This window comes from Acomys minous (assembly GCF_964271855.1).
Source record: "Acomys minous genome assembly, chromosome: 10".
NCBI classification, from domain to species: Eukaryota; Metazoa; Chordata; class Mammalia; order Rodentia; family Muridae; genus Acomys; species Acomys minous.
The window spans coordinates 58,809,683-58,831,291 of NC_140491.1; the positions used below are offsets into that span (position 1 = coordinate 58,809,683).

The window sequence follows — 21,609 nt, forward strand, 5'->3', positions numbered from 1 at the left end:
TACGTTCAGAAGGATACTGACTCACCAAATCACAGTGTCATCTAAAGCGAGGCCAGCTACACTCCATCCTCCACACTTTCTTGCCTCTGTGAAGACTATTCCCATGCGAGTGCTTGTCAGTGATGCCCTTGAGCTGTGTAGAGGCATCATGTCTTGCCTCAACGCTGGCTCTTACAATGTCGGTGATAAGCAAATTAGCTGACTGCAATTGTTTTTATGGAAGGATTTAGTCACAGCAACAACAGCCTTATGTTTTGATATCTGAAAAACCTGACTTTTCCCCCCCATCTGGGTATTTGGCCTGTAGCTAGGTTAAATATGCCCTTTCTAAATCCCCCTGAATTTGTCTAATACCTAAAAGTAATGATCAAATACACAATGCTTTGGGTTTAAAGCAAAAACTTAGAACAATAAAGTCTATTAAACAGGCTGACAGCTGTGTGTTCCATAATTTGCTTTGTGTTGCTGCCTACTAAAAAATAGGCTTTTAGGGCCTGGGAAGATAGCTCAGTCCAAAAGCTAGCTGCTCTGAAAGCATGCACCTGAGTTCCATCCCTGGAATCCATGTTAAAAACAACAACAAAGTAAATGAGCAAACAACTTGAGTAGTGTGTGCTCGTGACACGCAGGACTTGGTGGGGGTGGGTGGGGGTGGGGTGGGGGGTGAGATAGGTGCATATTTGGTGGTTGCTGACCAGCCAACAGCCCAGCCTTGTTAATAAGCACCAGGCCAGTGAGACCCTGTCTCAAAGAAACCTGACCTCTACACACACACACACACACACACACACACACACACACACACACACACACACACGAAAGAAGAAACAGGCTTTTAGTTCAAAGAAATGTTGAAAACAGCTTTGTTTTGTTAGTTCCACCTACTGCTAGTTACCTAATTGTTTTATCACTTGCCAGCTATTTCTTTTCTCTAGAGACATTTCACCTTATGAGTCCCAGGTTTCTCAATCCTCAGACAGATACGATAACACCCACCTCACAGGGTGGCTGAAAGGATGAATACTGTGTGTGTGTGTGTGAAGGCACCTGGTCCACACCCAGCTTCTGCTGGAAAGCACCCCACAATTTTTTCTTAAATGCACATTCAAGGCAGAAGCAGCAGCTTGTGGTTTAACTTTGATACCACAGGTATCAGGTACAGTGTGGTAGCAAGGGCGTGGCTTTCCATCCCAGACCGGATGGCACTAGTCACGCTTTTCATATAGTATTGGTTCACCATGGGGCCAAGGTGAGCATGGTCCATCTTAATACATAGGGTGGGTAACTCAAGCAGCAGCATGATGGTAAGTGGTGGTTTTCTGGCCCTGGGCAGGAAGAGCTGACCTCCACTCAGTGATTTGATGCTAGCCTAGTCTACACAGTGAATAGTGAGTGCTAGGCCAGAGCTATGTAGTGAGACCCTGTCTAAGGGGGTAGGGGGAGTGAGAGAGGAAGGGAGGGAGAAAGAGAGACCTGCAGGGACTTCAGCTAGACAATTTCCAAATGCTGGCTACACCCAGCCACACCTCGGTGCTCTCAATTAGATAGTGTCTCTGCAAGGACTTGTGTGTAGAGTAATGGTGTAAAGCTGCTATGGCTTTGTGAACAACCAGGGGCGGTGCCAGCTCTACCACTAGGAGTTGCATGACAGTGGGCAAGTTACTTCATTCCTCCCTGAGCTTCCTCATATGTGAACAGAGATACATTGTGATCTCTAGAACTCTTCAGAGTCTAAGTAAAAAAAAAAGAACACATACAGTAAATTACACGGAAGCCAGGTGTGATGGCACTGGGAGGTTGAGGCAGGGGGATCATGAGTTCCAGGCAACATAGGAACACCTGTCTCAAGCAACCAACACAGAGATAAGAGACTGAGATAAGCGCAGTGTGTGGGGCACAAAGTCAGTGTTCCCACTTTTCCCACCAATGGGAACCCGAGCGACAGAGCAGACGTAAAAGCAAACTTGGCATGTGTTTCCCACACATAAAGCTTTCTGTATTTGTTTAAGGGTGCACTTTTCACGGAGGGTTGACACACACCTAATGTAGCCGACTCTCACCGCAACCTAAAGGAGATGTTCTCTGCTCTGCACCGGTGCAAAGCCCACTGTCCTCCTTTTACGAGTAGCTAGCTCCTTAAGTCCTCTTGACTTGGTGAGCTCCTTGAAGGCACACAGAGGAGCTGCATCCCTGCACCCCCAACCTGCACAGTGCAGCTGTAGCCCGAAGCCCGTCCACACACAGAATAGTAATCAGAGACGGAATCGTGCCAAGAATCCATTATCTAATGACCAGGGCTCCTGGTCCAAGAGTAGTTTTGTTTCCTTTTTAATGCAGGAGTCTAGACAGGTTACACTGCAAGTTCCTACTAGAAGGGAAAAAAGCATAAGATCATGGACTAATGGATTACCAAGAGACCCACGCTTCCTCACTCCCCTTCCTCAAACCCTGCTCAGACAACAGGGCTGCTCCCTTACAAAAAGAAAGGAGCTAGACCAATGACTTAATTCAGAAGCTCATGGGGAAACAAAGTAGGAAAAGCCTGGTGACAACGTAAGGGTCCCCATGGGGATCACCACTAGACTCCCACCCTCAATTCTATCCCATGGCCCCTAAGAAAAGTTGGATTTAGTGCCTCAACAACCTCAACAAAGACTAGGGTATTATGCATGGTTCTGTGACCAAAAAGTTCCCATCAAATAGGACATAGTCTGGTCTACTGATAATGACTTTTTAAGAGTTTCCTGTGTTTCACGTGAAAAACTATTTAAATTTGAAATCGTGTATTTGCAGAAGAAAAAAAAAATAAGACTGTTTAAGAACAGGAGTGGAGACTGGGAAACACCAAGGACTGGAGAGGAGTTCCAGGTCCGAATTACTTGAAACAAGGTGAATGTGCACATTACTGTGTTATTTACATTTCTGAGGCCCTGCCTCTGTTTGATCAGTGTGAGTCACCTGCCTGGCTTTCACACAGGCATTACTCATGCTGCAGGCCCTGGAGCGAAGGAAGGCACATGTGCAGTGCAAAAAGCTGGGTCCGCTTTACAGTAACCCAACACACAAATGTGAAAGGCCGCCACACCCAGGAAAGTGGACCCCAGTTTCACAGGACACATTGTTGAACACTTGTTGCCATGAAGCTAGATTGTAAGTATTTTTTTGAGCATTACGCTCAACAGAGGAAGAAAGGAGTCGCTGGGAGACAGCTAATGCCTCACTCCAGCCAACTGTATGTATCCAAACTTTAGTATCCATAGAGACTTCCTTCTCTACTCCTTACGGCAGCACCAAGAGAACAGCACCCTACAGCTGTTCTTGAGAACACACTCACAGGCAGTACCTACACAGAACTTTCAAGGCAGGGCCTCACTGGGATCACACTAGCTTTCACTTAATTAAAAGCAGTAAGCTTAGCCCAGACCTTCCTGAAGTTATTCTTTGATTGCATCACAGACAAAAATCATTATCTCGAATGATTCATTCTTTCATTCAACAGTTTTGGAGTAGATGTTGGTGCCACCTGCCCTCTCAGGGGAGGTGAGGCAATGAGAGGACAAATCCCAGCTTACTTTGAAAGAACTTTCTATCTATCACTGTTTCCCTTACCACTGTGCCGGCTAGTTATTATGTCAACTCCACTACAAGCTACAGTCATTTGGGAAGAGAGAATTGAGAAAATGCCTCCATAAGACTGGCCTTGTGGGCAAGCCCGTGATGCCTTTGACGGATGATGGATGCAGAAGGGCCCAGCTCGCTGTGGGCAGTGCCAGCCTGCTCTAGCAGTCCTGGGTTCTGTGAGAAAGAAGAATGAAGCCAGGTGTGGTGGCGCACGCCTTTAATCCCAGCACTTGGGAGGCAGAGGCAGGTGGGCCTCTGTAAGTTCAAGGCCAGCCCTGTCTACAAAGCGAGTCCAGGACAACCAGGGCTGCTACAGAGAAACCCTGTCTCAAAACAAACAAACAAAAAAGGGGTGGAGGTAGGGGAATGAGATAGCCACGGGGAGGCAAGCCACTTAAGTAGCATCCTGCATGGCTTCTGTTTCAGTTCCTGCCTCCAGGTTCCTACCCTCACTTCCTTGGTGACAGACTGTGATGTGGAACCATAGGCTGAAATAAATTGCCCCTTTATCACAGCGACAGAAACTCTGAGACAGCCCCTTTATCATGAAGCACAGGCCGAGAATAAGAAGAGAATATATGGATGAAATACCTTTCTAGTGACCCTTGCAGGGACTCAGTCTCTGTCCCTGCCTCTGTCTCTGCCCACTGGACAGTCATCCCAGCACATCATTGAGGCCAGGCTCTGGCACTCCTCCATGGTTCCCCTGGCTTGCAGCACAGAGCACACAGGTGAGAATTCTCCTGCACAGCAATTCTTTGCAGATAACATGGAACCCCTTCTCTACTATTTAAGACTGAATTTAACGACCCCCACCCCGACCCCCCAGTGCAGGTCAGAGTATTGTGCTCAAGCACAGCGACTCACTGGAACACATTAAAATAGAAGAAAAAAAAAATGAAGTAACCCCTTAAAGCAGTAGTCCTCAACCTGTGGGTTGTGACTCCCTGGGAGTCACATACCAGATATTTAACATTATGATTTATAACAGCAGAATTACAGTTATGAAGTAGCAATGAAAAATATTTATGGTTGAGGGTCATCATAACATTTGTATTTAAAGGGTTGCAGCACTAGGAAGGCTGAGAACCATTACCTTAAAAGTTTCTCTTCCTTAAAAAAGAAAACTAATTTTAAAAATGGTGACGCCACATATCTTTTAAGAGATTGTTTGGTCTTCTATCATCTTGGCTGTAACACCAACTGCATATCAATGCTTCCAAGATAATGTCCACAGTCCGTACAAAGATTTCAGGTTAAACACACATAAAATCCTTGAAACTGGTTTTTGTTTGAATGATATGTAGTTACAAAATGCCACTGTAAATGGCCTCAAATAAAGACAGTCTGCACACTCTCCACTGGGGAGGAACAGAGCCTTTAGACTGTTTATGGTTTTCTCACTTCATGAACAGCATGCCTTAGTGCTCCTCAAATGAACTTGCCACTCATTTCACATTAGGGAGGGACAGTAAGGCTTTTGTGAGTAGAGACCAGCCTCTGTCTCCATGCTACTGTGATTAATTTATTGCTGCTTTTAAAGACCTTGTGCCTCCTGCAAACTAGGATAGAGAAGAGAGAGGCTAACGTCCTCTGCAGGGGTATGGCAGCGGCAGCAGTGTCAGGCTTTCAGTGTCCCTGTGGAGGGCTCCTAGCAATAGCTGTCTAGGTACTTTTCATGAATTTGGGAGGAGTCACTATGGCGACCTTGAGAGGAACCTGGCCCCAGAGGCTCATCGGCATTATGTTCTTTTTAAATGAAAGAAGTACATGTTTCAGTTGAGTGCATTTCCAGGCAAGCTAAACACTCTTCCAACAGACTGAAGGAAACCACACCCAGGAGGGGGCTGGGGGTTGGGTGGGGAGGAGCTGCATAGGGGCCTGGAGGGGGAGGAGCTGTATAGGGGCCTGGGGGGGGGGGTAGGAGCTGCATAGGGGGCCTGGGGCAGGGGAGGAGCTACATAGGGGACCTGGGGCGGGGGAGGAGCTGCATAGGGGCCTGGGGGGTGGAGCTGCATGGGGGGGAGGAGCTGCATAGGGGGCCTGGGGGCCTTGCGGGGGTGGGGGGGGAGGGAAGGGAGCTGCTTAGGGCTAGAAGGGAGGCACAGTCTGCCGGGCCTCCTTGGACATTTAGCTAACAGCTAAATCATCGTGGCTGCTGTGGGCTACCTCCAGGTTTCCACACAGAAGCTCATCTGATTCTTACAGCAATCTCATGAGTCCAGTATGTGTATTATCCCTTTCCTACTCAAGGAAACATGCGGAGACTGGTAAACCTAGTCCTCAGGTTTACAAACGGAAGCTGGAAATAGTTGCTAGGATTCACAGAAATAGCCACATGAAAAGCTTAAGATACAACGTGAAGTAAAATGTAAAAAGACACACTGGACTTATTAGATCTTAACATATATGTGACACGAATACTACTGGAAAGTGTCACTTTTCAGTGAGGACATAGTAATACTGATAACATTACAGGTTAGTAAACACGCCAGAAGAACACAAAGGAGCTAGACATTTAGCTGTCTTTCGAAAAACCATCAACTGGGCTGGCCAGATCACGAGGCAGGTAAACACAAGCCTAACCTCTGGAGTTCAATATTCCTTCTACAGTAGGAGAAAATAACTCCTTCCCTCCATATGCATGCTATGGTATACAAATACATGTGTGCCATGCACCACACACTCACATTAAAAAAAAAAAAAAAAAAGAGGGGCTGGAGAGAGGGCTCAGTGGTTAAGAATACTGTCTGCTCTTCCAAAGGGCCACGGTTCAATTCCCAGCAACCACATGGCATCTTCCAACTGTCTGTAACTCCAGTTCCATTGGATCTGACACCCTCACACCAATTCACATAAAATAAGTTATTTAAAAAAAAAAAAAGCAAGAAAACCAATAACCCATGTCACTTAGTCACTACCTAAGGGCTGTTGCTTCTGCCTATGCCCTCCTACAGAGAGGGTTTGGAGAGTATCAATCAAGACTATGGGTCACTTATCTCCTTCAGCCCTTTTTTCCCTCCTAGACGACAATATCTCTGGTCAAAAAACAAAGAGGTTCTTTCCCTCCTACCTAAATTATTAGCAACCGCTTTAGAACTACAATTGCAACTCGGGAGAAAGAAAAAAGCACTTATCAATAAAATATATACTCAGTATATTTCAAATGCACTAACAGCAAAACCTGAAGGTATCAGTAGGTTAAGTTTGGTATGCATGAAAACTGTACAGTCTAACCCAGTGCAAGAATAACAACACTGAATACAGCTCACTCTACAGTGATAGGGTGTAAGAAAGAATCACTGTTCAACACAAGGGGGTTTTCTGAGCTAGAGAGGCAGATCAACAATTAAGAGTGTTTTCGGGTCTTACACTGGACCCAGGTTCAATTCTCAGCACCCATATGGTAGCTCACAACCATCTGTAACACCTGGAGATTCAACAGGTATGCACATATGGTGCACATAAATCCACACAGGAAAACAGTCATACACATAAAGATAAATCTTTTTAAAATAATTTAACAGTATTTTAAAAGCATAAGTTCTTTTCACTGAACATTATATTAAATTTTTGGAAGAATTTAGACAATTGTGGCCCAGAATTTTCTTTTAAGATTTCTCTCTTATATTATGTGTATGAATGTTTTGCCTATATGTATGCACATGTATAGGCATGCCTGGTACCTAAGGAGTTCAGAAGACGGTATCGTATCTCCTGGGACTGAAATCAGATGGTTGTAAGGCACCACGTGGTTGCCAGGAACTGAACGTAGGTCCTCTGCAAAAGCAAGTGATCTTAACTGCTGAACCATTAGCTAGCCCCCAGAATAATTTTGTAATTCTTCACTAATACCAAGTCATCAAATGAAAAGAAACTTAGAAAGCTAATAACTAGTAATCATTTTTTTAAAATCTTTTAATTTGGACAGGTGTAGTGGTCAAGCTTGTCTTTAGTCTCAACACTTAGTGAGCAGACTTCTAAGGGTTTGAGGCCAGTCTGGCTTATAAAAGTGAGTTCTATGAAACCAGCCACCACTACATAGTGAGATCCCATTCTATAAACAAAATATTACAAAATATTCTAATCTTCTAAAGAAACATTAAGCTTTAACTATTATACACCTGGTCAGATTAATTTTATAATTAAACAAACAAACAAAACCTATGTGTAACATGAACTATGTATAAAAATACAAACCTCAAACCTTGAGGTCATAACCTTTTTAGAACTGTCTTGTCCTTTGTTCTCTGGGGGACCATTTCTAAGACTGTGTCTTAATCCTGAAATTGCATTAAAACCCTCTTTAGGATGCCATCGCAGTGGCGCACACCTGTGGTCCCAGCCCTCAGGGAGCCAAACACAGGTGGATCTCTGTGAGTTCAAGGCCAGCCTGGTCTAGAAAATAACATGCTGGTACTATTAATTTCGGGTCCTCTTCTTGAGAGTTTCAATTTGAAAGCCTCTTCAAATAAGGTAGCCCACAGTGAACAAATATTCAGTAGCTTTTCTGTGTGAAATGGACCTAGCCTGAGCTTTAGCCTCTCAGATAGAGAAAATAGAAAGGGGAAAACCAAGTAAATACTAAAGCCACAACAAAAAGCAATGCATGAAAAGCACAGCAGAATGACCTAGTGCTATGAGTTTAAATTTTAGGGGAGGGAAGCCAAATGGGTTTTCCTTGACTTTCACTCTTCCTGGGAAACACGTATCTGAACTGAGCTTCTACATAACGCCCTGGCTCATGAAGTGATTCCAGTGGAAGAAACCAAGTAGAGGCTGAGAGTGATGAAGGCCAAGTCAGGCAGGTTCAGGGGCTTCTGCGCTGGGGAGTACCCAGCACTAGACGGGAATGAGACTTGGACTCACATTATAGTGAAATCAAATCCTAAGATTTTGTCGAGCCAGCTCTCACTTCCTAGGGCCTGACTTTCAGAAAGTGGCAGCACCAGACCTTCCTAGGCATGAGTTGTGACGTGTGTGGAGCAGTCATCCAGACCTTCCTGAGCTTTCTAGGCAGGAGCTGACTCTCCCTGCTGCACTTCCCACGGAGATGCCTACGGCCTGCCTGGCGTGAGGAACAGGCCTCTCGGAGTCCTGTTGGTAGTCTAAACATTGCATTTGGTCTGGTGTTCCTTTGGCCACCCAAACTGAAATCTGAGCAGCTCTTGCACATACCAGTTGCCCACATTTAACCCATATACTGGGGGTACTACAGGAGGATTGTCAAATCTGGAGTCAGAAAACCTGAATTCTGGAGAGGCGCCTCATACCAACTGAGCTAAAGACAGTTACTTGTGTCTCTATCTGCCCCGCAGGACTACTCAAAGGAAACCCACATTTAATGTGGCGCTTACTGAGTACTAGCTCTTGTGCTGAGTACTCTAAGATGATGTAGTAAGCAAAATGATATATATTAAAGTAAGTGTTATAACAATAGTTATAATTAGCACACCATCCAAAACCAGGATTGAGTCACAAAGCTATTAGGATTTAATCCTGAGATGAAACTGGTAAAAGGTTTTATTGGACTTGATGATTTGCCCCACAAATTTGTCTGAGGCACATAACAAAAACTAAACAATATATCATACACCACAATACCCCTAAAATGTTCTCATATAAATCCTACCCCTACCCCTCCTACCAAAAAAGAATGGGAAAAAAAAAATCATTTGCTGCTGGAGATAGCTGTGGCTTTAGTAGAGGGACAAGGTTTGGGTCCCAGCACCTGCACAGCTCGCCACTGTCTGTAACTCTTGTCCCAGGGGCTCTCACACCCTCTCTCTAGCTTCCACAGGCATTGCATACACATGGGCCACATGCACTTACACACACGCAGGGGAAACACTCAGACACATAGCATGCATATTCGGATCTAGAAAGTTGGATCTGAGGTCAAGAGTACTTACTACTCTTGTAGAGGACCCGGTTTAGTTTCTAACTGAACCACACAGTGGTTCAGAACCATCTCCAAGTCCTGTTCCAGGGGATCTGATGCCCTTCTCTGAAGTCTGAGAACACAAGGCACACATGTGCTGTACATACATACTTGCAGGCAAAACATTCATACACAAGGTAAGTCTAAAAACCAATCGTCATCAAGTCTGCTCACACTACAATGGGAAATATTGAACATTTCTCTGTAAGATCTTAGTTGTAGACTGTTCCCAGCAAGCAGATGTAGACGTGGAAATTTTCTTTCTCCAAGGCTAAAGAAACTAGGTAAAGAAAACATTTTAAGTCACACAACAAACCACAAGTTTACTGAAAAACCTAAGAATTAATGTTCTTCTCCGCCAGGCGGTGGTGGCGCACACCTTTAATCCTAGCACTCAAGAGGCAGAGCCACGTGCATCTCTGTGAGACCGAGGCCAGCCTCACCTAGAGTTCCATGATAGCCAGGGTTATACAGAGAAGCCTTGTCTTGAAAAGATAAATACATGTTCTTTATGATTCATGGGTATAACTTTCTCCACAAGGCAAGAAACTGAAATAGCTAAGCATGGTGCTGCACACCTACCTGTATCTCAACAGTTGAAAAGTCAAAACAGGAGAACAAGGAATTTAAGGCCAGACTCAATTACATAGTAAGTTTGAGAGCAGTTTGGATTATATGAGTCCCTATCTCAAAACTGGTGGTTCAACAGTAGAAAGGGGAGACAGGGACCTAAAGGCTGGTAAGATAACTCAGCAGGCGAAGGAGCTTGTTACGCTAGACTGGTGAACTGAGTTCACCTCTCAGGACCCACATTAATGTTGAAGGAGGTATCCTACTCCATAGAGCTGACCTCTAACCTCCACACACTTGCGCATGCACAAACATCACGTACATGCACAATGTAAGCTAAAAAAAAAAAAACCCGATTACTTTTATAGTTAGGTTGGAAAGACCTCCCAATGGTGACAGTGCTTCCTACTCTTTCAGAGGACTGGAATACAGTTCCCAGCTAGCACACAGGGTGACAACAATCTGTAATTTGACCTTCAAGGGGATCTGATGTCTTCTCACCTCCAAGGGTACATCTCGCGCGCGCGCGCGCGCGCACACACACACACACACACACACACGTGCGCACACACAGCAACTCTCAGCATAGAATGAGCAAGGAAATCAACTCCCTCCCGTAGTCTGAAATTCACTATTCTCTTTCTTCACACCAAGAATCCTCCTATGGCAAACTCATCAAGCCAGACTCTGTAGAAAGCATTTCTCTAGAAGGTGCAAAGGAGACAAAAATAAAATAAAATAAATTTTATTCTGATGCTCTTCCTCTAGATTCTGCCTTTGCAACAACCTCCCTGCCGCAGCTGTGTGCTTGGGCTAAAGGGAGGCAGGGATGAAGAAGTCAGGCTAGAGACGAGGCCGTGCCAGTGCAGAACCTGGACTGCAGTGAAGACACTGGAAAAGAAAAGGGGTCCCTGAATGCCAAGCTCAGAAGTGTGTAATTTAACATATCCGACAAGCACAAGGAAACATGGTGGGAGACGATCAAGGCAGTGTTCTCCCACAGCGACTACGCTGGCAGATGTGAAACCAGAGGGCAGGGACCACGGACTCCTGTAGTAACGGTGTTCTAAGCATCCAGTTATTCCAACTTTCTCCCTTATTTAAAAGAGAAAGCAACGACAAAGGGAACTTTATAAGACACTGGTTGACCTTAAGAAAGTGACAGTTTAATTCAGTAGGTGGAAAAATGAAAGAAAGCTGAGTACTGGTGGCTAAGGTTAGATTTCTGCTACTGGAGACCCTAACCTCTCTTATGCCATGAACTTTAGTGTGATTAAAAAACAAACAAACAAAAACCCCAGTATCTCTCAGTTCCTTAAACCAATGAGATTTTCCCTTACACTTATTCACTGGCCCATAAATCTCTACACACTACGTTATCTAAACAGACCAGATTTCTCTTAATATCAGACTCTGCCCAGCTGCTAGAAGAACAAGCCCTAATCAACCACATCCAGCAAAAAAAAAAAAAAAAAAAGCACTTCCCAGACATAGATGCTAAATATATAAATTCACATAGAACGCACATACACACACACACACACACACACACACACACACAAATCCCATAAATGGTGTGACAAGAACCAAGAAAGATCATACTCAGGAGTAAAAAGGCAGACACCTCAGTATGAAAGAAATAAAAAATCAGCACAAAGAATCTGTTATCAAAAATAACGTCCACAAGAACTACAAAATATTAGAACGCCACACCAGGGGCCAGGAGCAGAGAAAGGTCATATCGAAATTCTCCTAAGGTTAAACCACAATCCATTTTACGTCTCACCGGGGCACAGTCGGAAGCTGGTGACCCCAGTGAGATCCACCCTACACAAGTCAGTGCGCTCTTCTCAGTTCCTCAGCACAGGTGGTTTTCTGTTATAGAAATACCAACACTAAACTTATGCAACTCAAAACCACAGGCTTTAAAAATAAGAATGTTTTCTGGAGCTAAAGCAAGGGACAAGAATTCCTTCTAAAAATTTTGTGTATTTACCACTCAACTTAATGCCTACCATTTTAAAAATGAGATTTCCTTGAGGAAAAAGCACATGAACTAAAATATCAGGGGCATTTGTGTGACTTTTTTTTTTTTTGTTTCCTTGTCCAGAGAGGACAGTTAAGACATTTCCTGTGTGTAAGCTCCACCCTGCTCAGTGAGCAGTTTATAACCACACTTAACCCTTTTAGAATAACAGCCTTTTGTTATGGGTGGGTCTGGGAGTGCATCACTCACACACACACTTTTTATATTTTCTACTGTTTGGTGGTTTTTTCCTGAAACTACACTGCATGAACAGGCTAGAGACTAAAGATAGGTTTTCTGACTGAATCCCCTCTGCTCCTCCTTAGAGTCCAGGCCAAGGGGGAAAGCGGGGGCATCTTGAGCTCCCTAGATTCTAGAAGTGTAGGAAATGGATATGCTTTCTATGTCACTGCTTGCAAGCTCCCTCACCTAAGTTTTCAAACAAGCAAATTCCACCTTCAAAGACTCAAAGAGATGCAACCAAAGACTTGGCTGGTTCCCTTCCTTGTAGTTAGCAAGGGTGGTTCAGCGGTAGAATTCTCACCTGCCCTTCCTCCTGGCTGACTGCTGAAGGAATACAGCAACACCTCGCAAATGTTTAAAATCACATCCTGCTCTACCTCACTTTCCAAAAGAAGTGAGTTCTGTCAACTACTTCACCAGACAAGTAAACCAATGAGTGAAACACACTACCACTTCCCAGTGAGAACATACTAGGAGCTCGCTGCTCGCTTTCTTCCTTCCCTCCTCTGTTAGGTCACAGTTAAAATAAGAAGCAGAGACTTCGACTGGGCTTTACAGTACCAGAGCTAGCCTTACCTTTTACCTGATTCCAAGGTCTTCTAGGTGCAAGCTCTGTTTTCAGCTACATACTTTTACTTTTTACTCAAGAACAGGCTGAGTCGCTGACGGAGGCCTGCTGCCTGGTCAGACAGGCCAGGGCTCCAGGCAGAAACACAGCACACTAGTGCTCCAGGGTCCTACTCTCCCGTAAAAACATGTGCAGTAAAATACGGGAAACATTCAATCTTTTGAGGCTGGCGCAGACTCCAGAAAATGCCTGTAATTGATCTAACTAATCCAACCCATGGCCCTCGAATGACAGTAAGTGGCAATTATTATAAATTACATAGCCCACCAAACTGATGGGAAAGCTGTCCCCCAACACAATACATCAAGAGTTAAAATTAGGCTTTGGAACTAAAACTGTAATTTAGCAAAGACTTAGGAACAAAAAGACCACTCCCTCCTGCCCTTTGCTATTGTTCTATTGGACTGGGTCCGGAGCAGTGTACTTTACACCTTGAAGTGCTCGCGGAGGTAAGAGGCTGGGGGCTGGGAGTTCAAACAGGCGCGCTGGAATTAAAAAAAAAACAAAACTAATGGATCTATTAACACTACTCTCCCAAGATCAGAAGGGTGTGTTTTTCTGCGTGCGTGTGCACAACTGGAAGTGGGATACCTGACAACTAGAGCCTCGGACCAAAAGGTGCCGAAGAGAAAGACTCCAAATGGTAGCTGTTCTACAGCCTGGAGTAAAGCGAAGTTTAGTCCCTCAATGAGGTGCTCAGGGCCAACCTGAGGCCGTGTGGCTGCTATCTTCACTAGGGTACCGTATGGCAGACATAAGGCTTCGGAAAGCACCGTGATCCCGGCGGAATACCAAACAGGCCTGGACTTTGGCAGGGGACTTACCTTGGAGCTGTTTGAATCTCCCTTCCAGTTGGTTGTAGTTGTAAGGCACCTGCCCGGTGTAGGCCGGCGACAGGGGCCCGGAAATGCTGGACGTCCTCTGCAATTCCATTATGCCCGACCTAACGTCCAGGCCGGCTGCAACGAAGGAATCCCTCTCCGGCCCCCTCCTACACCCATCCAACTCCAAGCAGCTTCCGCGGCTCTGCTCCCGCCCAGGCGAAAGGGCTGGACCTCAAGCCAGTCGCATTCCGGTCGGTCGGAAATGGGTGCAGGGTGATCTGATAGGAAGTTGGCTGCGGAGTCCACCTTAGACTGCCTGGTGGAGTTACCACCCCGGCATCTAATCCCTGGTGGATTTCCCTTCCTTGTGTGGCCCTTGCCTGGAAGCTAGAAATAAATTACCCAGCAGGGCGGGAGGGAGAAGGGAAGGAGGGAAAGGAGGAAACAGGCACAATCCTACTGGAAAATATTTTAAATATGGCCAACCCTAAGCATGCTGTGCTCCTGCTTGCAGAGGAGCGCACACCTCCCGCCCACCCGCCCGCTGCCGGTTTGTAATTTAATCGGGAGCTGCGGTGAGCTGCGCGGTGATGTCACCTGATTAGCATAACAGCATTGTGGAGGAAACGCGGGCCGAACCACGCGGAGGGGCGCACGCAGGCCGACCTTGCAGACCCCGACCCGCGCGGCCAGGCCCCACAAAGCTGCCGGAATTAACTACGTTTGGTTGAGCAGCCCCGCCTAGCAGAAAAGTCTCCGATTACTATCTCAGGGAAAGGGGTGCAGGCCCCAGAGGCGGGTCAAAACCCCCGCAGTCCCAGCCGCTGTGCACCTGGGTGCAGACTGCCACTGCGCGGGCGCCAACCCAGCCCGGTGCCACCGTAAGTCAAACACAGTCAGTCTGGGCACCGTGCAGAGTACAGCCCGCAAAAATGAGAACTAGGCCCGCTGGAAAATCTCCTCAGCAGAGATTCTGCCATTACTGCATTACATTTCTGAGGTGATGTTCGCTGTTAGTAACTGCAACGATTTATCAGAGCAACGCCGTGCAAGGCATTGTGGGAGGAAGGTACACAGGTAAACACCACCCCAGGATCCCTGGTCCTGAGAACTTTACCTTCCAGCGGAAGAGAACAGCATTCACCTTCAAATCTTAACTTTGATTTGTTTATCAAAGCCTCTAAACTTTAGGTTCCCTCTAGTTGCTTCTCTCACTCACATCTACTGAAAAAACAAATCCTATGTAGAAAATAATGTGATCTAAATATATTGGTGGTAAATAACCGACTGTGGTCCTATCTTCCCACTTTTCCTCTCACTTCAACTGGCATCAATGGTAAACTTGGCATTTCTACCTTGGAACTCTGCTACAATCGCTCACTCCATAAGGTAATTTCAGCATGGTATTGCTCTGGTCTGTGGAGGGCACAGATTAAGCTAACCTGGTATGCGGGGAACAAGTTAGCATACTTGCTGCTAGGTCCTTAGTGCACACCTTTACTTTTTTTTAAATATGTATTTATTATATATACAGTGCTCCGCCTGCATGTACGCCTGTACACCAAAGAGGGCATCAGATCACATTATAGATGGTTGTGAGCCACCATGTGGCTGATGGGAATTGAACTCAGGACCTCTGGAAGAGCAGTCAGTGCTCTTAACCTCTGAGCCATCTCTCCAGCCCAGTGCAGGCCTTTAATCTCAGCACTCAGGGAAGCAGAGGCAGGAGGATTGCTGTGAGTTTGAGGCCATCCTGGTCTACAAACAGATCAAGTCAAGGACAACCAAGGCGACACAGAAAAACCTTGTCTCGAAAAACCAAACCAAACCAACCAAACAAACAAACACAAAAAGACCATTCTCCTGGAAAGTTCAGGGCAGAGGGCGGCAAGGCATGTCAGCCATGTTCTGTAGCAGACAGGGGCGGAGGAATGCTGGGAGAGCCTGGAGCTGTTTGTCCTGCATCTGAAGTGCACCGAGCACTACACTGCAAGGTCCTAATTCAAACTTGGCTTCCTAAAGCACTCCAGTGTGTACCGAAGAGGTAAGCCAGCCTCACTTTTCTGACCAGGGCTGGAGATAAAGCCTGCTAGCTGCTCATCTCTAAACAAGCTCAGCTCCTTTTAGTCACACAGCTGTGGTTTTTTATTATTTTTTTTAGTTTTCAAGACAGGGTCTCTCTGTGTAGCCTTGGCGGTCCTGGACTCACTTTGTAGACCAGGCTGGCCTCGAACTCACAGCGATCCGCCTGCCTCTGCCTCCCGAGTGCTGGGATTAGAGGCATGCGCCACCACCACCTGCTCACAGCTATGTTTCTAATGTGTCTACACTGTCAACTTTTGGCTCCCCAGGCAGGTCCAACCAAAAAGATGTAGCCTTCCTCTCTTTGCCGATGGTAACCGAAGCCAGAAGGGCAGCAGAAGGCTGCCTTGGAAGACACACTTGGTCTAAGAGTCTCAAAAGCTAACTTTGGTCTCATAAGAAACCCTGGATGTACAACCTCAGCTGTTAATACTGAGAAATCAATCTCTATAAAGCCATTAAAGTTGGATGTGAAAGTACCTATACTCTTCAAAATGTAGTATTTTTCAAACTCACCTCTTCTAACACTCTATCTCCTAGCATTTCACAATTCCAAAGTATAATGGGAATTTTTTTTTTTCTAGACAGGGCTTCTCTGTTACAGAGCCTTTGTAGACCAGGCTGGCCTCAAACTCACAGAGATCCGCCTGCCTCTGCCTCCCTGGAGCTGGGATTAAAGGTATGTGCCATCACATCCAGCCTCAAGGGGAATCTTTTTAATAGACCCAATTTCACTGTTAAATATGTCAATGACGTCATGAGTCCTTCTCAGTGTCCAGCTGCAGGACAGAAAATGAGATCACAAAGTGATCTGCTATCCAATAACGCTTTTATTTATTTATTTAATTTTTAAGCCACTTAGGGAAGAATTTGTGAGTGGACACTCAATTATCACCCTCTTAAGCTCTCTCTGGTATTGGTAGATACATTAAATGAATCTTCCCATTAACCAGGTTATATGCAGTGTAACGGAAAGGTGAGGAGCAGCGTAGCCACCCTCAATCCTAAAAAGCCGAGAATGAAAAAAAGACCATACATCGTGAATGCATCCAAGTACCAGAAGAAAGAAAAAAAAAAGGTTTTTGAGGTTGAAGAAGGGTTTAGTAACCCCATGGGAACACCCATTTGGTGGGAGTAGGCCAAGTGAAAAAAGGGGCACAATTCTGAAGGCCCACCTGACCACCTCTAACTCAAATAGCTGGGAAGAAGCAGAGGGCAGCCAGAGATAATATTTCTCTACTGAATGGCTGGCTGCATTTACACCATCAGGATGTACAAGGCCCACACTGCTCTTTTAGAGGATTCAGAGAAAACTGGGAGAAATTACAGGCAAATACTCAAATACTAAAGAATATATGAAGAGTTCGGAGAACAAGGAGGCCACGCCTAGCTAGGAAGAACCCCATGGAACACTGGCATCTGGACTTGTTCCTGAAACACAGACAACCAACACACTGGAGAGAAGGCGAGGCTTCTCTGTAACGGCCAGAGGACCGGGCCGGGCAATGTGACTGGCTAGCCAGCACACAGGAGCTGTCAGTTCGGGAGGGAAGCAGGAAAACAAGCTAGCATGGAGCACGGGCTTGGGGAATTGAGGCAAAGGAGAGCAGCGTCTGTACTGGACTCCAGCAGCGATTAACGGGCAGATAAGAGACAAAGGCAACAAGGCACCTGGATGATTACTGCAACTGTCCAGGTCAAAGGACCCGGTAGGGTGTGGCAATAGGAGTAGAAAGGAATGGGCTGACGTAAGACCTCACCTGCAGGACGCAGGGAACGAAATCGAATGTAAGAAGTTCAAAGCGTAATCAAAGAAAGATTGGCATTAGAGGTATGAAGAAGGGATGATGGACATTTTCTTCAGGCAGGCCAACCCTCCAGTCACCTGCAACACCACCAGGTGACATGTCCATAGTGGTCAGGAGTGCAGAGGTAGAGGTCAAAGCTGAACACACACTCTGGAACGCGGGATCAGCCGATTTAGTGGAGTTACAACAGGAAGGGAGAATAAGGCAGGAAGCTAAGTAGGGGTCTGGGGGGGGGGGTGATACGGCCCAGGGAAGAAAAAGAAAACAGTAGAAAGATGACTGTTAACTACAGTTAACAACAGTCAGGGGTACTACAATCCACCTGTAACAACCAAAAGTGAAAAAGAAAAACCACTAGTGAATGAAAATACAATAAAAATGGGAGACACCCAAGGAAAAAAGGGGACAGCCCACATTACATGCTACAGAAGGGACTGGGAAACAAGATAGACAGGGCTGGATTAAACTCGTCAAAACTAGCAAAAGCCTGGCTACCCCAGTGAAAAAAGAGAAGAGGTGATGAGACATGCAAATGGAGGCCAGAGAACCAGAAGAGATTCCGAGCAGGGCCCAGTCAAGCCTGATGTCTGTGCTAAAATTCCAGGTAGCCCTGAGTTGGCACAAGTAGGAAAAGGTAAGAAAATAGCTCAAGAGTGGAACATCAACCTTAGGCAAGAGGAGGCACACCTTTGGTAGGGGAAGGATAAAAACGGTCTGAAGAAGAACTCAATTTAAGGGCGCTTAGTCATCTCTGAATAAAGCAAAAGGCCCTGCCTTACCAACAGTTTTGTTTATAGTTATCTCAGGAGTACAATCTCCAAGGCCCTCACCAATGCAGGAAAATGTGCACGCCAATGGCAAGGTTAAAGGAAAGAGTTTTCAGTTAACCATCACGCTAACCATCTCATTTTTTTTCCTCATCTAAAAACTGCCATTGCTCACCCTGCTGCCAGATTCTCAGGTAAAATACAGACCACTATCGCTGGTGAGGCAGCTACAGGAACAAAACAGCTGAAGTCCACAAAGGCTGTATATCCAGGGTTCTGTAGTGATCTGTAGACAGACGCCATTAGAAGCAATAGGGCATGGTAGAAGGGCAGAGCGTTAGCACACAGGCTCATCCTAACATCCAAGTGTCTCCATCAAACTTCACAGCTCTGTGCACTGCCTTCTAACCTTTCTTGGGGCCTCATAGTCCCTGTCCATAAACCAAACAGGTTGGAATCTATGGTCATAAAAACTTAATGTATCTCTTACAGGTATTCATCTGTGACATAAGTGCCCTAAGGTTGGGTTTCAGTTGTTATAACTTTAGTCTCAATTACCAGTCTTCACATTTCCTGAATGGTCATTGTGGTGGTTTAAATGAAAACAGCCTCCATGGGCTCCGATTTGAATGCCTGGTCCCCAGTGTGTGGAACTGTTTGGGAAAGGATTGTGAGGTGTGGCCAGGTAGGAGTGGGTGTGACACTGGGGATAGGCGCAGAGGTCTCAAGAGCCCAACTGCTCTGTCTGTCTCACTACTCGCCCCCTCCCAGATGTGAGCTCTCTTGTCTCTGTGTCTGTTTGTCTGTCCCCTGCCCCTCGCCTTGGACTTATAGACCAGATGTGAGCTCTGTCTCTGTGTCTGTCTGTCTGTCTCTCCTCCTTACCCATGCCTTGGACTTATAGACCAGATGTGAGCTCTGTGTCTGTCTGTCTGTCTGTCTCTCCTCCTTACCCATGCCTTGGGCTTATGGACCAGATGTGAGCTCTCAGCTATGCTGCAGTGTCCTGTCTGCTGCCATGCTCCCTCCCTCCATGATGGTTATGGACCCGCCGTCTAGAACTGTAAGCACCAATAAACTCTTTCTTCTCTAAGTTTCCCTGGTCATGGTCACAGCAGTTTAAAAAAACAAAAACAAAAAACTAAGATGGTCATAAAGCCAATATACTCTGTAGCTGACAGAAAGTTTTCATAGGCTGGGTGTGTGATGCACATCCTTAATCCAGCACTTAGGAAGCAGAGGCAGGATGGATTTCTATGAGTCTGAGGCCATCCTGGTCTACACAGAGTTCCAGACTAGCCAACCTGACACAGTGAGACCCGTTCTTAAAAGCTTCATACACGTTTTCTCAAGTGACTAACTCTATGGTGCTGTGTCCAGTTTGCATACAAGACATGTGCTTTCCTTAACCAGGGCTGCATAGCTGCTGAGGCTAACCATGTCCAGTGCACTCTGCAGATCTTCATTTCTCCAGTATTCTTAGAGTCTGTCTAGGCTACTAAGTAATGGTTTCTAAGCTTCTTAGGAAAGCTGAAGACTGTATCAAGGTAAGACTGAAATCCACATGCTTCAAAAACAAACAAACAAACAAAAACAACAACAACAAAAAAAACAAAAACTCCGACAGCATCCTTTAGGTCAGAATTAGACACACTTTTAAAATTTTTTATTATTTTATTTTATTTTATTTTTGGTTTGTCCGAGACAGGGTTTCTCTATGTTACCTTGGCTGTCCTAAACTCACTTTGTAGACCAGGCTGGCCTCGAACTCACAGCGATCCACCTGCCTCTGCCTCCTGAGTGCTGGCACGCCCGGCTAGACACACTCTTTACTAGTTCACACAAAACTTGCTACTTTGAGAGCTCTGGTGTGAATGGGATTTGCTTAGTTTTATTTGGCTTTGTTCCTCTTTTCATACTTGGTGGGTCTGCACTCTAACATTCTATAGGATTTAGCATGTGGGCTATGAATGAGAACACAAGGGTGAGATTAAGGCTCTGTTCTGAGCGCCTTTATGCTGCCTGGGGGTCGGGAGATGAATGCTTTCCCTGCATTATAACAAGCTTGAAAGGGTAAACTTTGATGCTCATTTCCTGAAAACCCAAACATTAACAAGACTGAAGATATCCGGGGAGGATGGTTAAAATGCTAAGATGTGACAGGCAATTGTACACATCTAATCCCAGGACTTGGAAAAGCAACCCAAAGAGCCGGGAAGACGTGGGAGGAGAGAGGACGGTGTCCACTGCACTGCCCTTTCCAGATTTGACTTTTCAATCCCTTTGTTCTTTCTTTTTCTTTTTTTCCGGAGCAGGGCTGCACGCTGTAGCCCAGGCTGACCTGCAATTTAATGGCTCTCCTGCTTCAGCCTCCTGAGTGCTGGGCTTACAGGTGTGCGTCACTACTCCTAGGTGCTTCTCATTCCTCCTTACTGTCACATCCCTGTGACAGACCATCACAGGCAATTTCCCTGGAGCATTTCTTTTCAATAAGCAGGCATAGTATTACCAGAATCTCTCTCCCATTAATGTGTGAGTCAGGGAAGCAGGCCCAAGTCACGGCCCTGAATCTGTAGCCTGGGAAACATCTGTACATCACCTTTCCACCTCATGCCAGGTTGTTACTGCCTTACCTCGCTGGCCCACCTACTCCATTAGGTAGTCACGCAGCCTGTTCCCTTCTGGTTAGCTCCTCCATTAGGAAAAACACACTCAAACTTTCCCTTTAGGGGCAGCCAAGATGGCTCAGCAAATAACAATGAGGGCCTGCCTGTCTCCAAGACTTGCGTTCAGTATCAGGGACCCACATTTGGGAGGTTGTCCTCTGATTTCAACAGGTGCATTTAAACACGTGCACCTACACACAGACACCCACAGACACACACCCACAGACACACACACACACACACACACACACACACACACACACACACACACTATGGAAATCATCTAGTCATACAGCAGAGTCTGAAATACCAGAGCAGAACAAACCTAATTCCATCCACTGTCTGGCTGTCTGGCTGTCTGGTTCAAATGGTCCTATCACAACTGAATACACAGCACCTGACATCAATGCCGCAAAGCAGGCCAGTTAGGTCA

The 21,609-nt window shown here is 45.9% G+C and overlaps 1 protein-coding gene across 3 annotated transcripts in view; it reads right to left on the minus strand.

The window, feature by feature from the left end:
- The window catches only part of SPTBN1 (spectrin beta, non-erythrocytic 1), a 159,406-nt gene that overhangs the window by 77,448 nt on the left and 60,349 nt on the right, over nt 1–21,609 (minus strand). Inside the window, exon 1 of one of the 3 annotated variants that reach the window (XM_084800104.1) lies at nt 13,854–14,107. The exons of the other annotated variants lie outside the window; for them this stretch is intronic. Coding sequence (XP_084656230.1) covers nt 13,854–13,962 — 109 coding nt within the window. The 5' untranslated portion in view covers nt 13,963–14,107. Of the gene's footprint in view, nt 1–13,853; nt 14,108–21,609 lie in introns of those variants that run through there. 3 annotated transcript variants of the gene reach the window in all.